This window comes from Stegodyphus dumicola, chromosome X1 (assembly GCF_044657685.1).
Source record: "Stegodyphus dumicola isolate Sdum_Otavi_A_Nest chromosome X1, ASM4465768v1".
In the NCBI taxonomy this organism is placed as follows: domain Eukaryota; kingdom Metazoa; phylum Arthropoda; class Arachnida; order Araneae; family Eresidae; genus Stegodyphus; species Stegodyphus dumicola.
The window spans coordinates 147,132,626-147,158,178 of record NC_140780.1 but is presented as its reverse complement, the minus strand read 5'-3'; the positions used below and the strand labels follow the sequence as shown (position 1 = coordinate 147,158,178).

Below are 25,553 nucleotides of genomic sequence, written 5' to 3'. Positions count from 1 at the left end.
GAAAATGACTGAATGTTCAAAGAAACTAACCATTAAAAAGTAAAGGAAATTAGAAAACTAGTATTAAAGTTACAGAGTTTTGTCATCTTAATTTTAAGTTCTACTGTATAGAAATTTCCTGCATAAGGATTTTATAGTTCGGCCATGCGTAAGATAAATACAAGCCAGATTCCTTTTAAACAGTCCTTCTCTCAAGACAAGTATCCTCGAAATTTTTACCGTAATAACTAAGCTAAGCTTTAAATATTATAAACTGCTCAGTTAGCCAGAAGGAGATTGTAATCTGAAGCGAGATATTAAACTAGAAAGATATTAAAATTAAATGTAATAAATTTTTAAGTAGGAAAATAAATCACACTTTTCATGGTAATAAGCATATTTAAACATAGACTGTTTCTTTAAATTTAATTATTTTTGACATTTTTAAAAATAAAGTCAAATAAAATTTAATGGCATTAAGTGATATAATTTTAAAACAATTTTTTTTCAGAATTTAAAAATAAGCTATGAAGTTTAAAATGTAATGCAAGCGCTTATTTTTTATGATTGAGTTTTCTATCAGTTAATACATTTTAAGTATTTCCCAAATTATTATTAGGTTTTGGAAAGCACGAGAATGATTTTAGATAATATTTAAACATCTCGAAGTGCATTTAATATTAATAAAATTTGCATTTTTACTGTGCAATTTTTACTATTTTATATGTTGCAATATTTAATAAAATAAAAAGTTGTATTTCCAGAGCATGATAAAATTAGTAATACCATTGACGTGTAACTTTAAGGAAGCTATCTCATAAACCAAGTGCATTAAACTAAAAGTGAAAACTTCCCATATTCACTATCTACCGGTAAGTATTTGGGCACCTGTGATAAATAAGAAAAACAAAATTTATTCAAATTCAGTAGTTGGTAGAGCCTCCACGAGCGGCAATGACAGCCTCAACCATCCGGGGCATGCTTTCCACAAGTCTTTGTATGACGGCTATTGGAACTTTGTTCCACTGGCTTGGAGTTCACCGATGTTGGACGGTTGTTGCACACCTTAATTCGGCAATCCACGTCGTCCGAGAGGTTCTCGATAGCGTTCAAGTCTGGGCTTTGGGCAGGTCAGTCCTTTTGGTTAGCCCTAATGTCACAATACCAGTCCATGGTGCACTTCGCAGCATGACAATTGGCAATGTTGTCCTGAAAATAACATGGGTCCAACCCGTAAAACTGCCACTACATAGGAAGCACACTGTCATCCAAAATAGTGCAATAGGCACCGGTGTTCCTTTTACCATGAATTTGGACCAAGGGTTCAGTCCATACCAGGAGAAACACCCTCAGAACCGCCGAACTTTACATGCCTTCTGGCAGAAGGCGTTCTCCAGCCAGATGCCAGACCCAGACCCTGCCATCCAAACGGTAGAGGGTAAATCTTGATTTGTTGCTCCAGAGAATTCGTTTCCACTGATCAGTAATGCCCTGTCGGCGTACGTTTCACCATATTAACCCAGCAGTGCGGTTGGACCTTTTGACCAAAGACTTATAGGCAGCAGCACGACCATGAAAACTAAGAAAATGTGCTTTCTTACGGATGGTATTGTAGAGACATTAGGTTATTTCGAGGCCGGAAAGATGAAAAATAAGCAACCGCCTTCGTCGGGAATCGAACCACAGACCTCTGGAATACCGGCCCAGCGTGCTGAACCACTGCACACGAAAGCACGTTAAGAAGGCGGGAGAAATACCTTATAGTATTCATTAGAACAACACTGCCGGTTGCTTCTTGAAACGCCTACAGTATGTGGGCCATCGGTTGGGTGCGATTCTTCCGAATTTCTCTGGACAGCACCCGTCGGTCCCTATCTCCCAGTTTCGCGGGTCTGCCGACTCGAAGCACATTCTGATAATCACAGCTCATTTTCCATTTCTGAATCACATAGGCCACTGTCGAATTGGGATAATTCAGCTCACTAGATATGCCCCTTAAGGATCGGCCATTTTTGTGATACCCAACTATTGCACCTTTCTCGAAATCAGATAAGTCTGTATTTCGTGGCATCGTACATGCCACTATAATATAGTGCCAATGTTGTGCCTTAAACGGTTTTAATGTTGGAGGGCGTGACGTACATCAGGACCGCATATATCGACGCAATTTAATTCAAAGCTTGAAGCATTTAGAAAATTGACCCAAGAAATTACTGAAATTGATCAGAAAATATTTATTTTAGAAATGAAAGTTTATTGTAAATTTTGGCCAAAATAGAAATCTGGAATGTGGGCAGGCCCGCGCCAAGCCTAATTGGCGCCGTCGTGCAAATGCCTAGCGAGTGCCTTTTATGCAGTGACGATATTCAAGGGACATTTCCTTATGGTTAACATTTAAAATGAAGCATTATTAGCATAATAATATGAAAAACCAAAAAAATTACATTTTATCTTTTAATTTGTCTAAATATGCAAACATTTTGTGCTTTGTTAAAACTCATGCTGAAACTTATTTATTGTTATAAAAAGCCGCCAAACCGGTATAATGGTTAACATTGTCGACTGCCGTGCCGAAGGGGCCGGGTTCAAATCTCGCAGAAAGCATGGATGTTTGTAAATGTATTGTATCCGTGCGGCATGGGGGTACTCTAAGTATGCGATGCAAAAGTCCCCTCGAAAGGTCGGTGGTAAGGGAAGAGGACTGGGAGACGCTTGGACTCGTCCCCCAGGATGCTCTCCATCAAAATTAGGGGGCGAAACTGAGCTAAATCACACTGTCACCTGTAAGGTACTCAAGGGTGTTGCCAACGACAGGCGTATCTTGCGCCTGTATTTGCCACGAGGAATTTCGTGGGCTGACTATAGGTCAGACACGTGAGCATTAGTCAGCAACCACAACAGCGACATGTTATGAAAACGTAACACTGCAAATGAAGGTAAATAATACACTAAACGCATTGGATACCAAATATATTGCTGAACACTATCCATTATTTTAAAATTATAAACAAATTAATTTAGATATCTAACAAGTTTGCACTGAATAAATTGTTGTTCGCGGCGTAGTTTACAACAAGGTTCAAATTGTGATTATAACAGGACATAAAAAATACTGTAGGGCTGATATCTTAGGGATATATCTAAAATTCTTTTTTGTACACCGCTATGTTGTTGACACCGATGTAGCTTAGAGTTTCAACCGGCAATGCTACATTTCCTCCAAAAGTGTGCAAAAAACTGCAGTTCATGCATAAGATCTATAGTATTTGTATCGCTTTGATTTTTATCAGTTAATGCTTTTTGCAGTTTTTGGCATAAATTGAGCCGATTTTGTAATTATATATGTGAACAAAAATACGTGATGCCGATGCGTATGTAAGGGTAGACGCGATTGACAAATCGCGTAGTCCTTATTTCGTGTATACTGTTGCAATCGTAGTAATCTGTGCAACATTTATCTTTTTTATTATTATTATTTTTTTTTTGGTGATTGATTGTTGTTATTGTTATTCTACATAAAAAAAATAGGTGCAGTTACATATTATGTTAAACTTGGGTTAGCTTTTTGATTCAGAAAAGCGACGATTTGAGCATAATTACTCGAAAAATGTTTCTTTACATGAACCATTTGTTTACTAAACTAAAAATTATTATCTTTCGAAAAGAAAGGATTGACATATTTACGGAGTACTACTGAATTTAAAATATACCTATCTGAGATTTGAATAAGTAAAAATATACAAGGTCTGAAATCAGAAACTAGCCATTTTCCGATTTTTAGCTGTATGGAAAATCAAAGGACAATGTTCTGTTATTTCATTACGTCTTAAATACATACTTTAAATTTGATTTATTTACTTTAATAAACAAAAGAGTACTTTACCTGCTTGTAGAGACATTAGGTATTTTTGGAAGCAGGCAAGATGAAAAATTAGTAACACCTTCGCCGGGAATCGAACCGCGGACTTCTCAATTACGCGCTGAGTATGCTGACCACTACACTACGAAGGCTCGCTAAGAAGGCGGGAGAAATACCTTATAACCTCCTTGAATTATTTGGTATTGATCTAATAGTTCATGTATTCTTCAAGCAAGGGTTTAAGACAGGGATGTCAAACTCATAGGTACACTTGGGCCAAACAAACAAGGTTTAACTTTAGGCGAGCCGCCCAAAAAAATCAATATTCATAGAAACGTAGATTTATTTCGAATAATACAATAATAAACATATATACATATTTATATAGAAACAAAGAAACAAACATAAAGAACAAGAAAAATTTAATGTTTACGTCCTGACACTTGACATCTCTTCTCTGCTATTATCTTTCCTATTTCGGGAGAAATTTTGTTTGCAGTGATAACTTTCAACACTGACCCAAGGTGAGCATCATTAATACGGTTTCTAAAAGGAGACTTATTAACTTTCATGACTGAAAATAACTGCTCGCACCAATAAGTGCTACCAAACATGGAAAAAATTATTATTAGGTATTTATTAGGTATTAAATGCACGCGCTGTTCTATTTTTAACCTTCCAACGCAGCTGTCTTTTCAAAAATCGTCTGCGTTGCTAAGGCAACATGAAGCAAATCTAATTACAATTCTAAATAAAAAAAAAACTAAATAAATAAATAACTATGAAATCCGTAACAATATGAATTAAGTAATAATTAATAATAAAGCAAAGTGCATGCACATGCATGCACCAATATATCGTACAAAACTATGATTGGAAAACTGAGACCATGAGTTCGGCCACATTCGGCTATCGGGGGATGCGTACAAGTTCTGAGTGCACGTGTCCCCCAAAAGCCGAAGGGACTCACACGCATTTTTAATTTAAGTAGTGTGTGTGTCAGCTCGCTGTGAGTAATCTAACAACACTGAATAAATTATCGTTAATTACTTAGAAGTAAACATTTCATTTTTTTCTTCGTCGATATGTTATTTTATTATTATATATTATTATTTGCCGATATATTGGCCGGGCCGCAAAAATATTTGTTGTGGGCCGCGAGTTTGACATCCTTAGTTTAAGATATACTCAGTTTTTCAGAAATGAGGTAAAATATTGCAAGCAGTGACTTTTCGAGTGTTCTTAAGAAGAAGTGTTTTACGCAATAGTTCTTATAATAGTTATTTTCTACTTTTATTTTTACTTCCACTTTTTCTGTTTTCACTTTTCCCAGATGTCGGAAGAAAAACAGAAAAAAACTGTCTGAGGATCATAATGCAATGAAGAAAAAGAAAGTGAGAGGAAGACTTAATAAACCATAACTTTAAAATTACTTAGTTTTTCCCAAACCCAGAGAATACTCGAGCTGACGCTACTAGCACTAGTTGTCCATCAACGTCTCAGTTGCCGTTGAAATTGTGAAAAGAAACAATCAGAAAGAGTTAGTTATTAATAAATCAGAAATCTACACTTTCTGCAGTAGATACGCATTTTCCTGTGCCTGATGATTCCGGATTATGCCCAAGTCTATTATTGCCATCCCAAGTTCAAGCTTTAATAGAAAATTGTCCTGAATATCCTGGTTTCGAGTTTCGGTTTCCCAAAAGACAAAAATGGGCGTAAATATTTTTAGATGTACTTTTAATCTTGCCAATTAACGAAAGAGTTAAAAGGTTGCTAAATTCTGCTGAAAAAAATTATGTTTATTGTATTTGTTGCAAAACTTTTAACAGTTTCAGAAACGCAAAACTGAGTAGTTCTGAATTTAACGAATAACTTAATGAGCACTTAAAACTTCAGGAAAAAAATAAAATGCATTTCCGGAATCTACATCTTTGGTCCGATTTCTTAGAGCAATTACGAAAGAATAAACCTGTTGACTCGGAATTTCAAAATATATTAAAAAAGAGACTAAAAATTGGTGCGATGTTATTGAAAGAATTATCTATGCCATTCAGTTTTTGGCCAAACAAAACTTAGCCTTCCGTGGTTCCAGTAACAAGTTATTCGAAAGAAATAATAATTTTTATTAAGTGTATAGAAATTATCAAAAAATTTGACCCTATCACGTTTATATATGCTAATAAAATTCAAACTAAACAAATATGCTTCATTACCTTGAAGATAAAATTCAAAATGAAACAATTAGCTTATTAGGCGATAATATAAAGCAAATTATTTTAAGTAAGGTCAAACCGGCAAAGTATTTTTCTATTTTACTTGATTGTACCCCTGGTGCCAGCCATCAAGAATAGATATTAATTTGTATGAGGTATCTTAATTTAGAAAACACAGACATGTGTATTGAAGAAAGGTTTTAGTATTTTGGTGTTACAACAGATACGACCAGTGAAGGACGAACAACATTATGATTGAAGAATTTAGAGGAAAATGGTTTAGATATTAGTAATTGACGCGGCGAAAATTACGACAATGATTCAAACAGGAGAGGTAAACAGTTTTCGAGTAATTATACTCAAATCCTTGCTTCCAAATTAAAACATTAACCTAAGTTTAACATAATATGTAACTTCACTTACCTTTTTTTATGTAAAAAATGCAGTAACAATAAGCAATCACAAAAAGGATAAATGTTGCAACAAATTCCTACTATTGCAACAGTAAACACAAAATAAGGATTAAGCACTTTGTCGAATGCGTCTACCCTTACATATACATCGGCATCACGTATTTTCAAGTTCAAATAAGACAGGAAAAACCCAGGGATAAATAGAAAGAGCTACCTCATTTCTTTGTTCGACTCCTCGCCGACGCGAGCCTAATGGGGGGACTTAACAGGCAGTAATCTGACGTCACTGTGATGCCACCTGTTCTGATTTCCCGCGTTTAAAACTGTAGTTTCTTTCAGCTGCGAGACGATTTTATAGAGGTTACATATCCCAAATTAATTTTAATCATATATATATCTGTTTTCTAATAATGTATATATTTAAAATAATATATATATGTAATTTCAGTCAGTTTTTATTTTAAATTCTATATTGTAAAGTATCGTTTACGTAACATGGCTTTTTGCGCTGTAGCACTTACAAAAGTACGAAAGGATGAGATATTTTATTTCATGGGTTGGTGTGTATTTAATTATGGCAAAGCACACGAGGGCTATCTGCCTAAAGGGAGGGATGCCTTTCGTGGAGGACTTTCTAAGGGAAACTGGCTCGTATACACGTTACACATGGGGAAAACCACGAAAACGCCCATGCAGCCAGCCCGTTCGCGGGATTCGAACCTCAGACCGAACTACCAGTGTTCAGCGTCTTTACCGCTCGGCCGCTGGTGGGCCTTATTTCATGGGACCAAAGGATATAAATAAGATTTTGCTTTTGACGAAAGAATGGATACACAAATGTCAAAGGCAAGATTCTATTAATGTGAAGAGCGGAAAAATCTACATCGAACATTTTCTATGCAGTGTTTATGAAGATGATATGAAAAATCGCTTGTTTGGATAGCCACAAAAAGAAACTGTTGAAATGGAATGCTGTGCCAAAAGTAAATTATGATGACAATAATAAATCAAATTTTAATGATTTTGAAATAAAACTCACAAATGAAAATGTAGATATTCCTAAATACCCTAAGTTTAAGGATAAACAAAAATGCATGATAATTTGAAGAACAAAATAATATCCTTAGAAAATTGTATTAAAGTATTGAAAAATAGAGAAAAGAAAAATTTTAGAATGTTTGTTCAGCGGCAAAGAAGGTGGACGACATCTAGACAGAAATTGGTATCAGAAATTAAAATCTCAAAATAGCGAAATTTTGGGGAAGTGGAAGCACAAATCGGAGAATTTGGAAAAATGTCTAAAGCCTATATTTATAAAGACGCAGATTAATGTATTACTGAAAAAGAAGGGAAAAATCAGGTGGACTAGTGAAGATATTTCACGTTGCATTGTCATAAGAGCTCTGTCATCTTAAAGCTATGATTTTTGGAAAGAAAAAAAATTAAGGAAAAAATTGGAATATCTTTACCTAGTATTAGCAAATTAAAGAAATGGTGCGCTAAATTTTAGTGTAGTCCGAGAATTCAAAGTGATGTTCTTACTCTAAAGAAGGAAAGAGGCGAACATTTGTATTCTGTAGAAAAAATATGCGTTCTCAGTTTCGACGAAATTATAGATTGAAAATTCTGCTATGACTCTAAACTGTACCAAGTTCTCGGTTCTTTTCAAAATGTGCAGTTTGTTTTAACCAGAGGTCTCATTTCGCGCTCTGCCTCAAATTACTGAGAAACCACGTTTTAGATAAAGGATTTGTTTTAGAAGATGGAACTGTTTTAAATTTTGATATTATTAATGATGTTTTAAATAGAGATTGAGAAGAAATCAAATTGTGTCACAAACTAAAACCGAATTATTTAATGGTCAAGGAAAACGAGAGACAAAAGTTCGCTCCAGAGAAAACATTATTTTCAAAAAGTACCGCAAAAGATATACTCCACCCCACAGGAAATCAAAAAACATCTGACTTCTATGAGTTAATCGATAATATCTTCGGTATTATGAATAGTACCAAAATAGTACCAACAAGAATAACAAGTACTTAACAAACTAATTTTGTTAAGTACTTGTTAAAGTTATTCTTATTGTATCCTTTGTAACTAATTATTGATTAGATTTTGTGCTAGATTAGCATTCTAGATAAAATATAATAGTGTAAAACATCAAAGTAATTGGCATAAAAAGAACTGCTTCCTTTACTCACGCTTTTGAAAAATTAAATAACTGTATTAGGTACTCTGAGTAAAGCTATTTTGTCAAAATTAAGGTAACAATCTTGCATACATTTATTTAATTCTAATATAGATATAAGTATAAATTACAAAATTATTTAAAAAATATCTATTATTATATTGAATCGGAAGAGAATTATAACAATGTAAAATTTACAATTAGGCAAAATATCAAACGTAGGTTAGCAGAAATTTTGCCATATATGTCATATATGTTTAAAACTATGTCAATGTAAAATTGTTTTTTGAGTAAATTTAAATAGCTGCTATTATAGTTATCTTAGAAGCAGTATAAAAATTCTCTCAGTTAACATGCAGATAAAGAAATCATTAGAAATAAACGTGCATTAAATAAAAAAAAACCTGCAAATAAAAATAATAATAAAAAAAAAAAAAAAAAAAAAAAAAACACGGAACTTTATGTTAAATGAGTAGCACATTTTATCTATTATTTTAAAATTGAGTAAGTATTATTAAATTTTTTTAATGGTTCAGTCTAAAATGCATAAAGCAGTAACATTGTCTCTTCCAAATTATAGCTATCTTTCACACACAGCTCATTTAAAACGCTGGTTCAAAAACGCTAATTTCCAAGCTATGAATTGCATCTGCGCGCTCAGTGTCATCATGACTACGTCATCACTTCTCACTTTCTACTTCAGGGGGAAAAGCTCTATGAGCTAGCCCTTCTCTTCTAAGTCCTGGAAGAAACCACCAAAGACAAACTACTGACCTGGTTATAACTTTCGGCCAATTAAGACAGTGTGCTAGGAAGAAGGGGCACTCAGATCTGGCAATCTCGAGGCTGCCTTAACCATGGAGGTAGCAAGTTACTTCCATGGCCTTAACACAGTTAACCCCCCCCAACTCCTAGAGGCGATCCAAGGGTCCGCTAACCTATCGGTCGAGCCGTTGAACTAAGCTAAGTAGACAGGAATACTCAGCAACTCACATTCTACGTCCCCGTTCTGGAGGGATAGTAAAAACATCTTCCATCAACAGGGGCCCCCAACCTCGGACAGCAGAACGAAGTCACTTAAACACTGTCAGACAGACCGGGCTGCTAACACTACGTCATGGTATACAGATGTCGGCTTTAGGAGCCCCCAGGGGGAAACCAAGGAAGAATATGAATATGTAGTTTTGAGGCTCCAGGCGCCCACTGGAAACCTCAAGCAGTTTAAATGCTCGCTGAATTCACCAGCTCCATCGACGGGGGTGTTTCCTCCCGGACATCCATGAATATCTGACTATGTAGCTCAACCACAACCAGATGAACGGACGAGATCGCCATATGGTCCCTGCCGAGCCTGAAACAGCCATCGCTAGCGATGACTCCAGTCCTGCGGAGACTGATTTTAAACACCCGTGGGCGAGACTGCCTAGGTACAGATCCTAATCAGTAGCTACCCAGGTTTTACACGAGTGGACCCCGGAGGGGCGTTCAAATAGTAAAAGAATTTTTCTGTTCAGACAGGCAGCGAGACGAACTGCTTGTTTTAATGATTGCCCGGGCACGACCTTGCATCTGTTGTCGGCGCGGGCCTGAATATGGGCAAACATGAAATTGTTTCAAAGGTATATTATTTTATATAATTCAAAATTTCGTCTTCATAGTTTCCACTCTCAGAGTCTAAAAGTTAGTTTAGACGCTGGAAACTAACTTTTAGACGCTTTGGTGACAGTTAGTTGGTCTAACTCTAATTTCGAAACTGAATTCTCAGAGCTAATTTATATTTAAAAACGAATGAATATTAAATTTATTAAAATAAAAATAAGTAATTTTTTAATCTAAGGTTATTGAATAACCTTAGATTAAAAAAAGAAGCAGGAATAGGTTGTAGAGACATTGGGTTGTTTTTGGAGACTTGAAAAAAGAGAAATGCCCTCGCCGGGAATCGAACCACGGACCTCTAGAATACGCATCGACCGTGCTGACCACTACACTACGAAGTCATGCTAAGAAGGCGAGGGAAATACTTTATATAAACCCCCTTTTAAAGGGCGACTGGGGATTAGAGGACCCAATCGCCAAATCCTGCGGGTGGAGAATCATCATCCACCACCCTTTTAGTTCGGGCGCCACTGTAGAGACATTAGGTTATTTTTGGAAACAGGAGACTTGAAAAAAGAGCATTGCCCTCGCCGGGAATTGAACCACGAACCTCTCAAATACGCGCCGCGCGTGCTGACCGCTACACCATGAAGGCATGCTAAGAAGGCGAGAGAAATACTTTATACGGTACTGAGTTATGAAATAACCTTATCTTCAAAAAAGAAAGAGAAATGAGTACTGAGTTATTCAGTAAGAAAAATGAGGTGCAAATATTATTTCATTTTGTTTATGAATCTGAGTTCGTTATAACAAATTTTAAATTCGCTTTTCATATGCTGAATTTGTCTTCTTTAGGTATCTTAGCAAAAATCCGGTAATAATTATTAATGAATTTTTTAGGAAGAAGAAAGAAATGATTTTAGATGAGGTTGACCGATGAATGTAGCTGAACCTTTATAGGGTTACACGCTTGGAATTGTCAGGATATTACAATACTTAATATGGGAAGGTATTTCGCTGATTAAGGTATTAGGAACATTTGCAAAATAGTGAATCATATATCATGCAGTGAATAGAAATTCTAGTATCGTATGGCCAAAAATTCTGGGATCTATTCTGGTATATGATGCTTTCCCGTTGCAAGTACTGAATTCTAAATATACTTTTATCTTTTCGGCAGAAGGTTCAGTGGAAGCTCATGAAAAATGACTTACAGTTGTCTTCACTCCCATTGCGTTTGATGAAATGATTTCGACTCGGTAAAAAAAATAACTAGTTTTTGACTCATTTGACAATATTGATTCGACTTTTTTTAAAGGATGAGCGGGATTTATAATCAAAAGTCATTATTCACTGACGAAAACATGATGTATCGCATCTTCATGGATCTTGTCCAAGTGGATAATTCGTCTTAACCTACAAGAGTAGCGAGAAGGGAGGAAGAGCAACAACAGTGGGAAAAAAGGCAAAAAAATAAATTCCGAAGGACTTCCTTTTTGTGTAAATCCATAACTTATTTCGATGCAATTTGGCACAGATAGGACAAAAAAAGTACGTTTTTACTCACTTATATGTCTCTGGAAGGTAATACTAGTTTCAAATTAAAAAAGTCGCAAACTGAAAGGTCATCGAAAACAGTGAATATAAAAACAACGAATATAATAGTAATATCAATTTTTCTATGTAAAAATTAAAATTTTGAGCATAATTATTAAAGAAAATCAGCATAAAATGAATTATTTGGATTTTTTTAAGTGAAGTGATTGATGAGAAGGAAAATTTAAAGACTTTATTTAGACAGATATTCGAAAGTATCAAACTCATTTATCAGTTTTTTGGCCCATATTCATTTTTATCTGACAGTTAATTAAACCCAGAAATCAAGTTGTAAAATTTAATTATTTTTGAATTTCTGAGAAGAAGACGTCATCACAAAAGTATTTGATAATTGTAGGATATCTATTGTTGCAATCGTTGACTGTATATGGAAAGATGGTGAAGAGTATGCGTACGTATCGTCGTGGGTTCTTTCACGAACTTACAACATTCCCCAACATTCCACATTTAAGGAACTTCAGCATTTTTATTTCACGGACTTCTTAAATTTGATGGATTATATGTTAGTGAATGCGGTTTTCATTTTTAGTAATTCTTATATTCTTAAACAAAATGTAAGAAAAATTAATGTTTTTATACTTTGTATTTGCTGAACTGAGTTTTTACGTTCTGTTTTTCTTTTAAAAAGTGTACTATGGTTATTTTATTCAACAATAAATACGTACAAAATCGTTTAGAAAAGGTTTCTCAAAGATTATAAAGACAAATTTTATTATATTAAAATATTATTTAAGCTACTATTTTAAATAAAAGAACTAGTGTCCCCTTTTTGCTATATTTGAGACATGCATGAAAGCGATGTAAAGAAATATCTGCTCTAGACACCTTAAAAATTTATTTTATGTTATGACAATGTGCTAAATAATTTGTTAAAATTTAGAAAGTTTTATTAGCCGATAAAGCATTAGTAAATGTTGTTGAATGTAATAGTTTATGAGAGGTTAGGGCTTATCTACGGCTATCGGCTAATATTTTGATATTCAAGTTTATGGAAATATTGGGGAAATAAAGGTAAAAATAGAAATAAGATAATGAAATTTCATTGAATTTAGCTTTATTCTGGAATTAAAGTCCGAATCCGCGAATGTCAAACCGATTAACTGATTTTTCAACGCTTACTTCCCAAACGAAAAACTTAACGAAATAAATTAATAGTAATTGCTGAAGGAATATTTACAAATATTTATGAGATCTGGGTAGGTAGGAATTAATATCTTAAAGGGCACTGAAAAAAAAGGGAAAAAAAAACACTTTATGCTTCCATCTGTTTTGCTAGAGAACTGGATTAGTTTCCTATGATTCAAATTTTCAAAAATTAGAAAAAGTATCAACTTCCGTAAAAGAGTAAACTTTAAGCTTTTGAAAAGTGTAAAGTTTGATGTATGTAAAAGACACTGTAGGACGGCAAATAGCTTCCGTACTTATCGATAGCTTTTAAGATAGGTTTTTTCCACTTTAAATGTAGCAGTTCTTTTATGTTAACCGAGTAAATTAGGGCGATGATTAGAATTAAACAAAATAATGCAGTACATCAAAAAGGGATTAACTTTTAAAAACAAGAAAAGTAAATTTCAAGAGGGGACAGAAACTATATTTTTATGATTTTATATAATTCAGGTATGTGATAAAGTATTTTCTTTGATCGAATTACAGTTTTAATAAAAATAATTTTTGGTTTGCAGTTTCGGTTTTAAAACATGAAAAGTAATTCACACATCTCGGATGAAAATTGGTTTTTTCCTCTCAACCACTAAAAATATTAAGAACTTAAAATTTAAGTTAGAACTTAAAATTAAATGAAAAAAACCTTTTGAAAACAATTAAAAGCTGTCTTAACTTTTATGTGGCAAACAACACCTTTTTTAAGATAGTTTACATAAAATATTAAAAGGAATGCTTGCTTGAGAAAAATTATTTTCGACTTTTTGCAAAAGTCAAAAATAATTTGCGTTGTTTAAACGTTGTGTGTTGAAGAAATTCTTGAAAGGGGAAAGAGAGAAATTTAAAAGATAAATTATTTAAATCACAATAACTAATGTAGAAGCTGTCAGTTTTTTTGGATTTATTTCAGTGATTATACGAATATAATTTAATCTCTATTACCGTTTCTTGCTGGAAATTCTTAAATATTCTTTTTGATTTGATTGATTCTGAAGATATAATTTTCCTTGCTTAAAGTTCCAACAAAAAATATTGTTCAAGTATAAAAGTAATTTGAAATAATATTTTTTAAATGAGCACATAAAAGGTTAAATTGTGGAACAAATATTGTATCAAGTTCAATATCAAATTTTTTGTTTTGCTAACAGAACTAATAGATTTAAAAGTAGTTTTGAATACAATATTTGTGGCTTTAAATTTTACTGAAGATGTTTGCTTGTAATTTAATTAAAATTACTCTATGCTTGATTTTCTCTAACATTTTACTTGCAATTTTAGGTGCACGGTCACCTTCATATTACAAAAGATAAGCCATAGCCATGGTTTCAGAAATGCGCAGTTGTTTCTACGGTGAAAACCACTCTTCAGCAGCTGAACCAGCTCCAATGTATACTCCTTCGAGACCACTTCCTTTGTCCCCTCCAGGTGGGCAGAGTCCACCTTCTACGGCTGCCCAGTCACACAAGTCATATTTGGATGATTATATCTCTAACGGTTATAATGAGAGGTCATCTACAGGTTATTCTTCTCGTGAAGACTTCACCTACTTATCAAGCAGTGCAATAGCACACTCATCGCACAAAATTAGACCAGTAGCTGCTCAATACAGATCAGTACTACAGAAGAATTGTAGTAGAAATTCCTATCCAATTCATCAAAATCAGTCTTATATTCCTAGGTCTCATTTGTTCAGTACTGAAAGCAGAAATTCTGAGCAATTTTGTATCGCTGCTGGACACGTGTCGTCATCAGAGATAAAAGGTCGTAAAAACACAAGCAATGAAGAGAAATGTCATAGTGAGCCTGAAAAACAAACAGCCTTTTTGCCTCTGAATTCTCTTAACAAGACTTACACTGATCTTAGTCAATGTCGAACCACAAAAGGCGGAGATAGAATATATTCTGTTCGATACAGTAATATTCATGTACCTTCTCATTCCTTTTATTCAGATCCAGAAACATTTTTGTGTCCATCAACAAATAACATGAAGAACTGCATCACTTCTGAAGCATCTCTTACTAGTGGGCAAACCAGTACAAATAAAGTAATACCTCACTTTGTTAATACAGTAGCTGATACAGAAAAGCGAGAGAGTAACAGAACTTCAAATGCTTCCATCATAAGAACAAACGAACAACGTTCGCTGGAGAGATCAACATCTTCTTTACATCACCTAAGTATAGGCATCTTAACCGTAAATGCATCAAATAAGCAGTTGGATGACTCAAAGTATGAAAATCATCATGCGGGGTCCGGTAACTATGCTGAAACAGGTGGCAAAACATCTGAACAACGAGAAACGTATACATACGAAACATCTGAAGATAATAAATCTGAATGTAGTAATTATGAGAGTAAAAAGTGTGCAAAGAGACAAGCATATAACAGAGGACAAAATACAAAACACGAATACCAACCACAAGGTTCAGCATCTTCTTCAATCAGAGAACACTACGATAGTGCTGATAAACATGATAATGGACAAATGAACATAAATAGCTTTAATTTAAAACCACAGATATTTAATTTAGAAAATGAAAAGCAAAAAAGTATATCAAAGAATAAAACTGTGAATCACGTGATCTATGAAAAAAAAGATCAATCGTGTAATAATCTAAATGATAAAAAGTATAGTTTTGAAAGACGATATTCTTCAGGAGAACGAAAAAATGCTACTAATTTCGAACCATTTAACTCAAAAGATTCAAAAACAATTAATTTAACGTCCTGCGAAAATTACAAACAGGAATGTGAAACTAATACTACAGAAGGTATTTTCAAACCTTATAGCCCTATCGTTAAAAGTAATCAGAACGGAAGATACGACAAGGAAAGGTATTGTGCAAGAAACGCCAAGTTAAACATCGGCAGTAGTGACGGTGGCTCTGACGGAGAAGACGTTTGCTCTTCTGCCGCTTCAGCCTGCAGTGCATCCCCATCATCTTCCACGGCAACTTTGGAGGGAGATTCTCCAGAAGATCTTCGACGACCAGTTGTAGATAGTGACGACCAGCACGTTCCACATGTATTTGCTCCAGGCCAACACTCTCAACAACGTAGGTGCTTGTTATGGGCTTGTAAAGCTTGTAAGAGAAAGTCTGCCACTGTAGATCGAAGGAAAGCTGCCACTATGAGAGAAAGGAGACGTTTAAGAAAAGTTAACGAAGCTTTTGAAGCGTTGAAAAGACGGACCAGTCATAATCCTAACCAAAGACTACCTAAAGTAGAGATTCTGAGGAATGCAATTGAATATATAGAAGGACTCGAAGACTTACTTCATGGGCCTCCTAGCAGTAGAGATGGTGATTGCGATAGTGGTGGAAGCGACTATGGGGTAAGTTTAAAATATTTAATTCGATTATAATTTTTTGTTTGGAACTGTTACTTGGAATTGTTTCAGATTTAAACATTTATTAACAATGGATCTATTTTAACGAAACAGATCTGCTTTTATTTTTTCAATGAACATCCTATAATACATATATTTTTTAAAGCATTATTCTACATATTTGTAAGCATTAATCTCTGTAACTGTATACTGGATAAAATGCATTAACTTCGGATTCAGCGTTTAGTTAAACATTTTTTCTTTGTTTCTGATTAAAAAATAAGCAGATTAAAATTCATTCTATTTGTAGGCAAACAAATTAATAGAAAAAACAAAACAAATTAAACATGAAAGCTTTAGAAACTAAATGACCAAACTAAAAGCTGCTTACTTATGAGAGTTTTAGTATAAAACTATGGATTTCGCCTTATTTTATATGCAGTACTGGTATGGATTAAGGTTCTTTCTTAAAATGTTTTTGCGAAATCCATCTTATATGTGCAGCTTATGATATCAAAAATATATAGAAATAATTCAGTATTTAACTTTTTTAAGTTTTACGTTAAAACATAACACATTTACGTATACTTCAGATTATGGTAATTACACCATTTTTAATTACTTGATTCGTATTATACCGCCAACATATCAAGCTCACATATGTGAGACCGTCGGATACACACAAGACGTTTTTTCTTGAAAAACATCATAAAAAAAATCTGATGTGTACACCACATAACTTCCTTGTACGGAATATTAAATTATACGCATTTTTTCTTGAATTTCATTTAAACTTATTGGATTGAATTAAATCTACGTCGCCAACAGCGCGTAAACCACAATAGAATAAATGAATTCTTTAAAATTCACTCTAGTATTTGTTTACCATAGCGACACTCTGGCGCTAGATTCACTTAACAGTATTATATTTCGTTCATATTATAACTCATAATGCACAAAATTTATATCATTTAAAGAATAGAATTATCTAATCGTTGCCACATGTTCTATTCAAATACTATAATAAATAATAAAGTTAGAATGATGTATAAAAGAAATTAAGCAAATAAAACAAAAAAGAAACAGTTTTTCACAGACGATTGAGTATTTCTCATTCAATTAATTCAGTTCTCCCTTCGCGACAAGGCAAAAATACATAAAAACTCAAAATATCTGTATTAAAAATTACGAAGTAAATCTTAAACACTTATTTCCTCGAGAAAATTCCAGAAAGGATTAAACATGATTTAATTCGCAATAATAGGATTAAGCATGATTTAATGCGCAATAATAAATGAAGGTGTTATTTTTGTTGTTGCGAAGCTAAGTTTCTCTAGATTGGCAACAAATCCACTATCCTGCTGTTTCAAATGTAAACAAGCAATGGCCGCCATCAAAAAAATTATTACGCTTAGCGGCACTTAAACAACTTTAAAATTTTTGATAATTCTAAAAATATTGCATACAAATTTACTAAAGGCATAAAAACCTTAACCAGAAGATAAGAACAACATAATTCAATCATTTTTAAAGCAAAAAATGTACAATTTACAAACATATAAGAGTAAAGAAACTGAGATCACTGAGCTGGGTAACAGAGTGGATATATATATAAATATATTTATATACGTTTGGTGCTGCCGATTGCAACCAAAATACGAGGTGCGCATCTACATGTTATAGTAGTCCTATGTACAAAATTTCAACGTTCTGAGGCTACTCGTTTTTGAGTTATGCGAGATACGTACGTACGTACATACGTTCGTACAGATGCCACAAAAAATTCTCTTCAGAATTAGTTTTAAAGCAGTTTTATAATTTTTTTGGAGGAAAAGAGTATTTTATTCTGTCCTTACGTACATATATCACGCAAAAACATCGTTAAATTGCATTCGATAGCGGTCAAAGCGGATATTTTCGTTGAAATATGCTGCCTGAAACTTTTCGCTGTTACAATACTTCCTTTTTACTTCGTACAAGGAAGTAAAAACGCTGGGTAGTCTCTTAAGCGATAGCAAAGCCATTCCATAGTCGGGTTAATATGGTAACTAACACACATACATAGACATATATATTTACTCGCGTTCTGTGTGCGATTGCATGTGTACATATTTGTATACGATCTGAACTAAAAACTGTTAATTTGAAAGTAGCGCTATCATTTAAAGAACACGTCTTCCCATATGTGTCACTCTTGACATATGAATCCGTCACACGGTTTAGCTTCCATATATTCAGTTTCACACAATTTTAAACTAGCACGTGACTCAGTTTTAGCCTTTTCTCTTGCAATGTTTGTAATATTTTTTTTTCCCATAGACATGCTTTCAGTGTAATATGTAGGTATGGTATAACTCCCATTGCAAAAATGTTTCCTTTCATATATTTACGCTACTACAGTACTGTCTAAGATACACTTGTAACATGAAAGTAAAATGAATATTCCAAGTTAAAATTTTCAAAACTGTTTTTAAATTAAAACTTAATACTAAATACTTACAAGTACTTCATAGGTACATTGTTCTAGGCAAATGAGGTTTTTCAGATATCAAATTGCATTTTATTTTTACCAAACATTTTACGGAGATTAGTGCAACATTTTATTATTTGCGATTATCATTATTACAGATTGTAATTTTCTGAATACATCAAATTAAAAACATTAAATTGCACTTTTTAATTTTGAGATGCAAACAAGGAATTTAAATTGCATTACGAGTAAGTTTATTGCAAAATAATCTTTGAACATATAATTAATTATCTGATTTTTACTAAAGAACTTTGCTGCAGTCTCAATTGAAGTATTTTTTTAGGTTATTGGGTTTACGAAAATAAAGCAGAAGGAAGAATTTCTGTACTTTTTTCCTTTACTTTGATTTTTTTTTCAGCCTAAAAAAGCTTAAGGCTCTTCCAGCCTATATTTTAATAAGATTTTTACCATTAAAATCGTAATTAGAGTATATTATAATTTTATATAAATATTTTCACAGAAAATTTTATACTACACTATTAACTATAAATTTACGGGAGTTTTAATGTCTCGAGCAGTTTCAAAACTTTTACGTACAATTTTTCGAAACTTCTATCTATAGTCTGAAACCAGATACCCCTAGTTCTAAGTATTTTAAGCTATTGTTTTTAGATATTTGCACATGTTTTATATTACAAACGTTTTAGAATTTTCATATTTTAAATTTTTTTAATTTAAGCTGCTTTACATTAATATAATGTTTTAAATATTCTCTTTATAAATGGAAGTTAATTCTCTTACATATGTACTATAAAAAGTTGATATGAATTTTGAATTATACCTTCATATCTGCATAATTATCAAAGTAATACTTAACTTATCAATGAGGATGCAGCGTTATAATAGATAGTTCTGGATACTTTTAGTATTGGTGAAATAAATTTTGTCTAAATTTCAACGTTTTACGAATTTCAAGACGAGAGTACTTCAGTTATCTAATCAAGGAAATAAAATTCTAAGAATATTCTAAGACTGTCTTATTAAGAAATAGACTTTTATCGACTAAGTAACCTAAGAAAACGAATTTCCTTTCTTAATCTGGTTTTCATGAAGATCACAGATCACAGATTTGTATGTAGATAACTTAGCTATCAAGTGCAACTGAACTAATGTTTTTTTTTTTTTCTTTGGTTTGGTTTGGTTTATTTAATTATGACAAAGCACTAGAAGGCTATCTGCTTAAGGGCAGGGATGCTTTTGTGGAATACTTTCTAAGGGAAAATGGCTCGTATACACGTTACAGATGGGGAAAACCACGAAAACTCTCTTGCAGCCAGTCCATTCATCGGTTTTCTGACTCTGGACCAAACTACCAGTGTCCAACGACTTTACCGCTTGGCAGCTAGTGGGCTTTTAACTAATGCGAATAGAAGCCTGTATTATATGTTAAATTATACGTTTTACGAGTTTTTTCTTTTAATTTAAGAAACAAATATAGTTTTCATTTGCTTACTTTTTCTTGAAATGATAAGTCTGCTAATCTTACTAAATCGTTCGAAATATGACACGAAAGCATAAATTTGACATTACTGCTCTATTTATTATTTATTAAATAGTAATATGGAGTTTAAAAATCTGTTGATGTAAAGCAAATAATTTAGGCTTCGAATTCGAAATATTCTCATATTTTGTAAGACGTTATATATTATCTGTCAAAAATAAATATGAAAACACATTTTGATAAAACAGTGTAAGAAGCAAGTTTTATAAATGAATAGTTAAAGCTTAGCATGGAATCAGGTATGCTTTGTTTAAGAGACATAAACAAATTTGTAATAATTTTTCGATGCATATAATTTGTAGTAAAAAGTGAAAATGTTTTCAGACGCTTAAGTAAATTCCCAGTAGCTTCAAAACTATAGTAAATTTGAGATATTACGAGTATATACGAGGGCCACCCAGGAAGTAGATTACGTTTCCGTCTGTGTCCGCTAGGGGCGGGGCTAGCGCGGCCATCTTGGGGTCAGAGCGTTGCGCAGCTCAGTCTGCATCTAGCCGTGCTAGTGAGAGGTTCGTGCTGTGCTCCGTTCAGATACTGTGACGGTTTGAAATGTCTGCGTTAATTGAAAATCCCGCGAGCTGCGAGGTGCGCTCAGTAATAAGGTTTCTGACTGCAAAAAACTGTAAACCGATAGAAATCTATCGGCAGCTTCGTGAAGTGTATGGGGACAACATTATCACTGAAGGTGGAGTGCGTCAGTGGGTCATAAGATTTCAAAATGGCCGAACCAATGTTCACGACGAAGATCGAAGTGGGAGACCCAGCATAGTGACCGCCGAACTTCTCGAAAAAGTCGATGCTAAAGTCCGTGAAAATCGAAATTTCACAATAACGGAACTTTCTTTGAGTTTTCCACAAATTTCGCGAAGTTCGTTGCACGAAATCATCAGCGAAAAGCTTGGTTACCACAAGTTTTGTGCAAGATGGATTCCAAAAATCTTGACAGAGGACCACAAAAATCAGCGAATGGCTGCAGCGTTGAACTTTTTGGACGCTTACCATAAGGATGGTGACTCTTTACTCGATCGCATCGTTACTGGTGACGAAACATGGGTGAAACATGTGAACTGTGAAACGAAATTGCAATCAATGCAGTGGGGGCACACAAGTTCTCCCCAAAAACCCAAGAAATGCATGCAAACAATGTCGGCAAGGAAGATGATGGCGACTGTTTTTTGGGACAGAAAAGGTGTAATTTTGGTGGACTTCCTGGAAAGAGGCACTACAATAAACTCTCAAAGGTATTGCCAAACTCTCCAAAAACTCAGAAGAGCAATTCAAAACAAGCGCAGAGGAATGTTGAGCTCTAAGATCTTGTTGATTCACGACAACGCCCGGCCCCACACGGCAAATGTCACTCGTAAAGTTCTTGAATCTTTTAAGTGGGAGTTGTTTCCTCATCCGCCGTACAGTCCCGACCTGGCACCGAGCGACTTCCACCTATTCCCAGCAATGAAGAAGTGGCTGGCTATGCAGCGTTTTGATGACGACGCACAGCTGCAAGAAGAGGTAACGAAGTGGTTGAAGGCGCAGGCGGCCGAATTTTTCGACGAAGGAATTTCCAAGCTCGTACATCGCTACGACAAATGCCTTAATTTGTATGGTGACTATGTAGAAAAGTAGTATTTGAGTGTGGCTTTCATCTGTATATAATAAAATTTGTTTCCTATACTTTGTTTATTTTTTTATTCCAAAACGTAATCTACTTTCTGGATAGCCCTCGTATGTATAGAGAGAGTTACTTTATGGAGATTTACTAAGTAACTTTGCTTAGTTATAATTAGTAATACTGAGATCAGAATATTGTTGACTTAAAAGGATTAAAAAATGATTAGCTTTCGAATTCGAAGTGTCCTGAGATCTTTAGATCTAGTTCTATGCAAAACGCGTAATACCTTAAATACTGAGAAACATTTTTGACAAAAATTGAAACAATGGTGCACTTGAAATTCTTAATAAATGTATAAGATTTAAAAGCCTTCAGTAAACTAAGTTATAGTAGTTTAATACTCAGGACTGAAATTATTTATCCTGTTAGCAAGGACAATTAAAAGAGAACATATACCAGTATTTAATTAAAGCAAACATTTTACGAATGACAGAATTCGTATAGATATATAGTGAAAAGTTAAGATGGTGTGTGTGTGGGGGGATTATGGCAAAGCTTCGAAGGCTATCTGCCTAAGGGAAGGGATGCCTTCATAGAGGACTTTCTAAGGGAAACTGGCTCGTATACACGTTGCACATGAGGAAAACCACGAAAATGCCCATGCAGCCAGCCCGTTCGCGGAATTCGAACCTCAGACCGAGCTACCAGTGTTCAGTGACTTTACCGCTCGGCCGCTGGTGGGCCCTGAAAAGTTTAGATGGAAAGATTTATTTCTAGAGAAGGCTTATAAGATGCAATAAAACTGTTAATGATTAACTTAAAAACCGCAACAGCATGAAAAGGAACAACTTGCAAGTTTTTGCTATAACCTACAATAAATTTATCGTATAATGTCTATGTTTTTGATTTCTGTAGAGCTAGCTCGTTGTAGAAGGGACATCTTTGCCACTGGAGTTCTAGCTGTTTTCTGGGCATGTAGAATTCAATAGTCAGCATATATATGCATGTAATAATTAATTGTATTAGCAAATTAACAGAACCACCACATTACTGTCTATTATTTATCGGTTGTATCAACCAAAAACCACGTGAGATCTTCCGTAACTTTCTTCTTCTGATAACGAGAGTAAAGGGCTATAATTATATATCAGAAGGTCGATAGTCAGATATGAAGAGATCGATCAGCTAATTAAAATTCAAAAGACCTTTTTACCTTCATAGGAAATAAAACTCTAAAACAAATTTTCATTTATTTATTTATTTATTTAGTATACATATCTTTAAAATTTACTGACCTTTTTCACAAAATGTTAATTTTGTTATCACCAGACTTCTTTGATGGAAAAGCTTAATAAGCTGAAATTTAAAACCCATCAAAATTTGCGCACAGTTTTTGCACTTTGTTTCTGAATTTCAAAAATCAGTATTTTCAGAGAGAAAACTTTGCCTGCTGTAAATTCTTTTCTGGGTTCTACTGCGTTAAAATGCAGCACATAATTTGGAATCTTAGATAAAATGATTTCTAAAGGTCTTCAAGAACGTAACGAAGACTGACAATGTTCATAAACGGAAAAATTTACTTAAATGAATATCAATACTTTTCTTTACTCATTGGTTAGTATTGCAATAAATTGAGAGAAGCTTGTACTTATTGTCTAGGGATAATTTAGCTTTTGGAAGCAACACGTGGTAAATTAATTGTGTCCTGATTGAAACTCGAACCGCGAATTTTCCAATGCAATAGCATGCTCGGAGAGGGATGCAGTAATTCCTTATATTTCCCACTAGGAGAGCAAATCTTTTTTTGAACGATTTGTGAGATTTTACTTCTTGAAATATACTTTCTCTCTTCAAAAACTTTTTCGAGAAGAGTCTGGTTCCGTTCATGTCAAATACTGCTTATGTCTGGTAATAGTTGACTTGAACGAAATAAACATTTGTACGCCCAGGCAGTACTTTTTATAGTGCTGTTATTTTGTCACTTACTCAGCTGCTATTCAAATTTGAACTGTATTCGAAGCAAAGACATCAACCATAGCTTATCGTATTTTTATTACGTTCTCGAAAACTCTTAGCTTTGTTTTTAATTGGCATTAATTTCATTGAATTACTATTTTTCTGGTATGTTTCCAACGCCTCTTCATAACTATGGTTACTTTCCTGCATACTATTGATATTCACTGCCTGTAGAACGCAGCTTCTTTAACCCTTTCCAGCACGTTACCTTTTAAAGTTGGAGTTTTGATTTAAAAAAAAAAAAAAAAAGGTAGGCAGTCTAATTAAGCCTGGAGGAATACACAAGTAAAATTTTGTGAAGATAGCACTTATCTTTTAATTCTGTGGGTGTGCCCAAAGTGCACTCTTTTCGAAGCTGTATTCGATCAGTGTGCGCCCAAAGTGGGTACACTGATCGAATACAGCTTCGAAAAGAGTGCTGAAACGAGCATTGTTGTCAATGAACTACTGACCGATGAGATGCGGAGAAACAAAGAATACAGACTTTCAGTTGTCCTAGATTATCGGCGAGCCCGATCTGAGCACACCTAGGGTTCGCCGTTTGATTTTAGGCAAGATTTCAAGGTAAAAATTTAAAACTAATATAGAATAAGGAGATTAGCATACAGCCAAAAAATAGCATAGAAATTTCTTTTCAAACAATTCCTTTTATACCCTAAAAAAATCTGGAAGATTTCTTTGAAAAATGAGGGTCTTAAAGAACTAAACATGGATAAAATATATGGATTGGTTTGTGTTGAGCTGCCATCTACTATAAATAAAGAAGGTTTAGAGTAACCTATAGTAACCTCTAAATCCTTTTTCATTTAATTTTTCTGTGCGTACAGAAGGAAATTTTTAGGTGTGTCCAGACCAGGCACACTATGCCGCAAAGGGTTAATATAAATTAATTTTTTGGTTTTCCCTTAATAAGTGCTCGCAATTTTTGATTTATTAATTCCATATGCATTACATATGTAACTTTTTATACTATTCATTATAACAGAGGTTTGTGAAATTCTTACAAAATAATAATAATAATAATTTTTCCTGTGAAAAATTCTCTGAAAGTTCTAAAGAATAAATTGGAAAATTTTTAATAATTATCAAAAAGCAAACTACGGCTTATTGTGTAGAATTATTTTCAATAATATATAACAATATTCGATGAATTAACTCCACGGGATTATTTGCGAACTCCTGTGATTATGAGTTGTAAAATAAAGTAGCTACGTAAATGCTAGAAATAACTGTGTAAACTTAAAGCACTAATCAGGAGAATCTATCAAAATTCTTATCTGTATTGCAGAAAATTGCAGCGGCATAAAGATAGTTAACATTAATAGCACTTAGAAAGTCCTCCACGAAGGCATCTCTTCCCTTAGGCAGGTAACCCTAGTGGTGCCTTGCCAAACCAAACGATCAATATCACTTGGAAATATGCTAGTCTCACCAAAAGAAACAACTAACAAATGATCGTCTGGGAAGGCATATCAATGTGACATTTCGTTTACCCATGCTTTAGCTTCAAGTGTATCACATTTTAGGTTTGCTTTTCTC

At 34.0% G+C, this 25,553-nt stretch overlaps 1 protein-coding gene across 2 annotated transcripts in view; it reads left to right on the top strand.

Moving 5' to 3' along the window:
- The window catches only part of LOC118186657 (uncharacterized), a 149,703-nt gene that overhangs the window by 20,530 nt on the left and 103,620 nt on the right, over nucleotides 1-25,553 (top strand). For both annotated transcript variants that reach the window (XM_035356776.2, XM_085808709.1), the window contains exon 2: nucleotides 14,308-16,364. In XM_035356776.2, coding sequence (XP_035212667.1) covers nucleotides 14,349-16,364 — 2,016 coding nt within the window. In that variant the 5' untranslated portion in view covers nucleotides 14,308-14,348. The remainder of the gene's footprint in view (nucleotides 1-14,307; nucleotides 16,365-25,553) is intronic.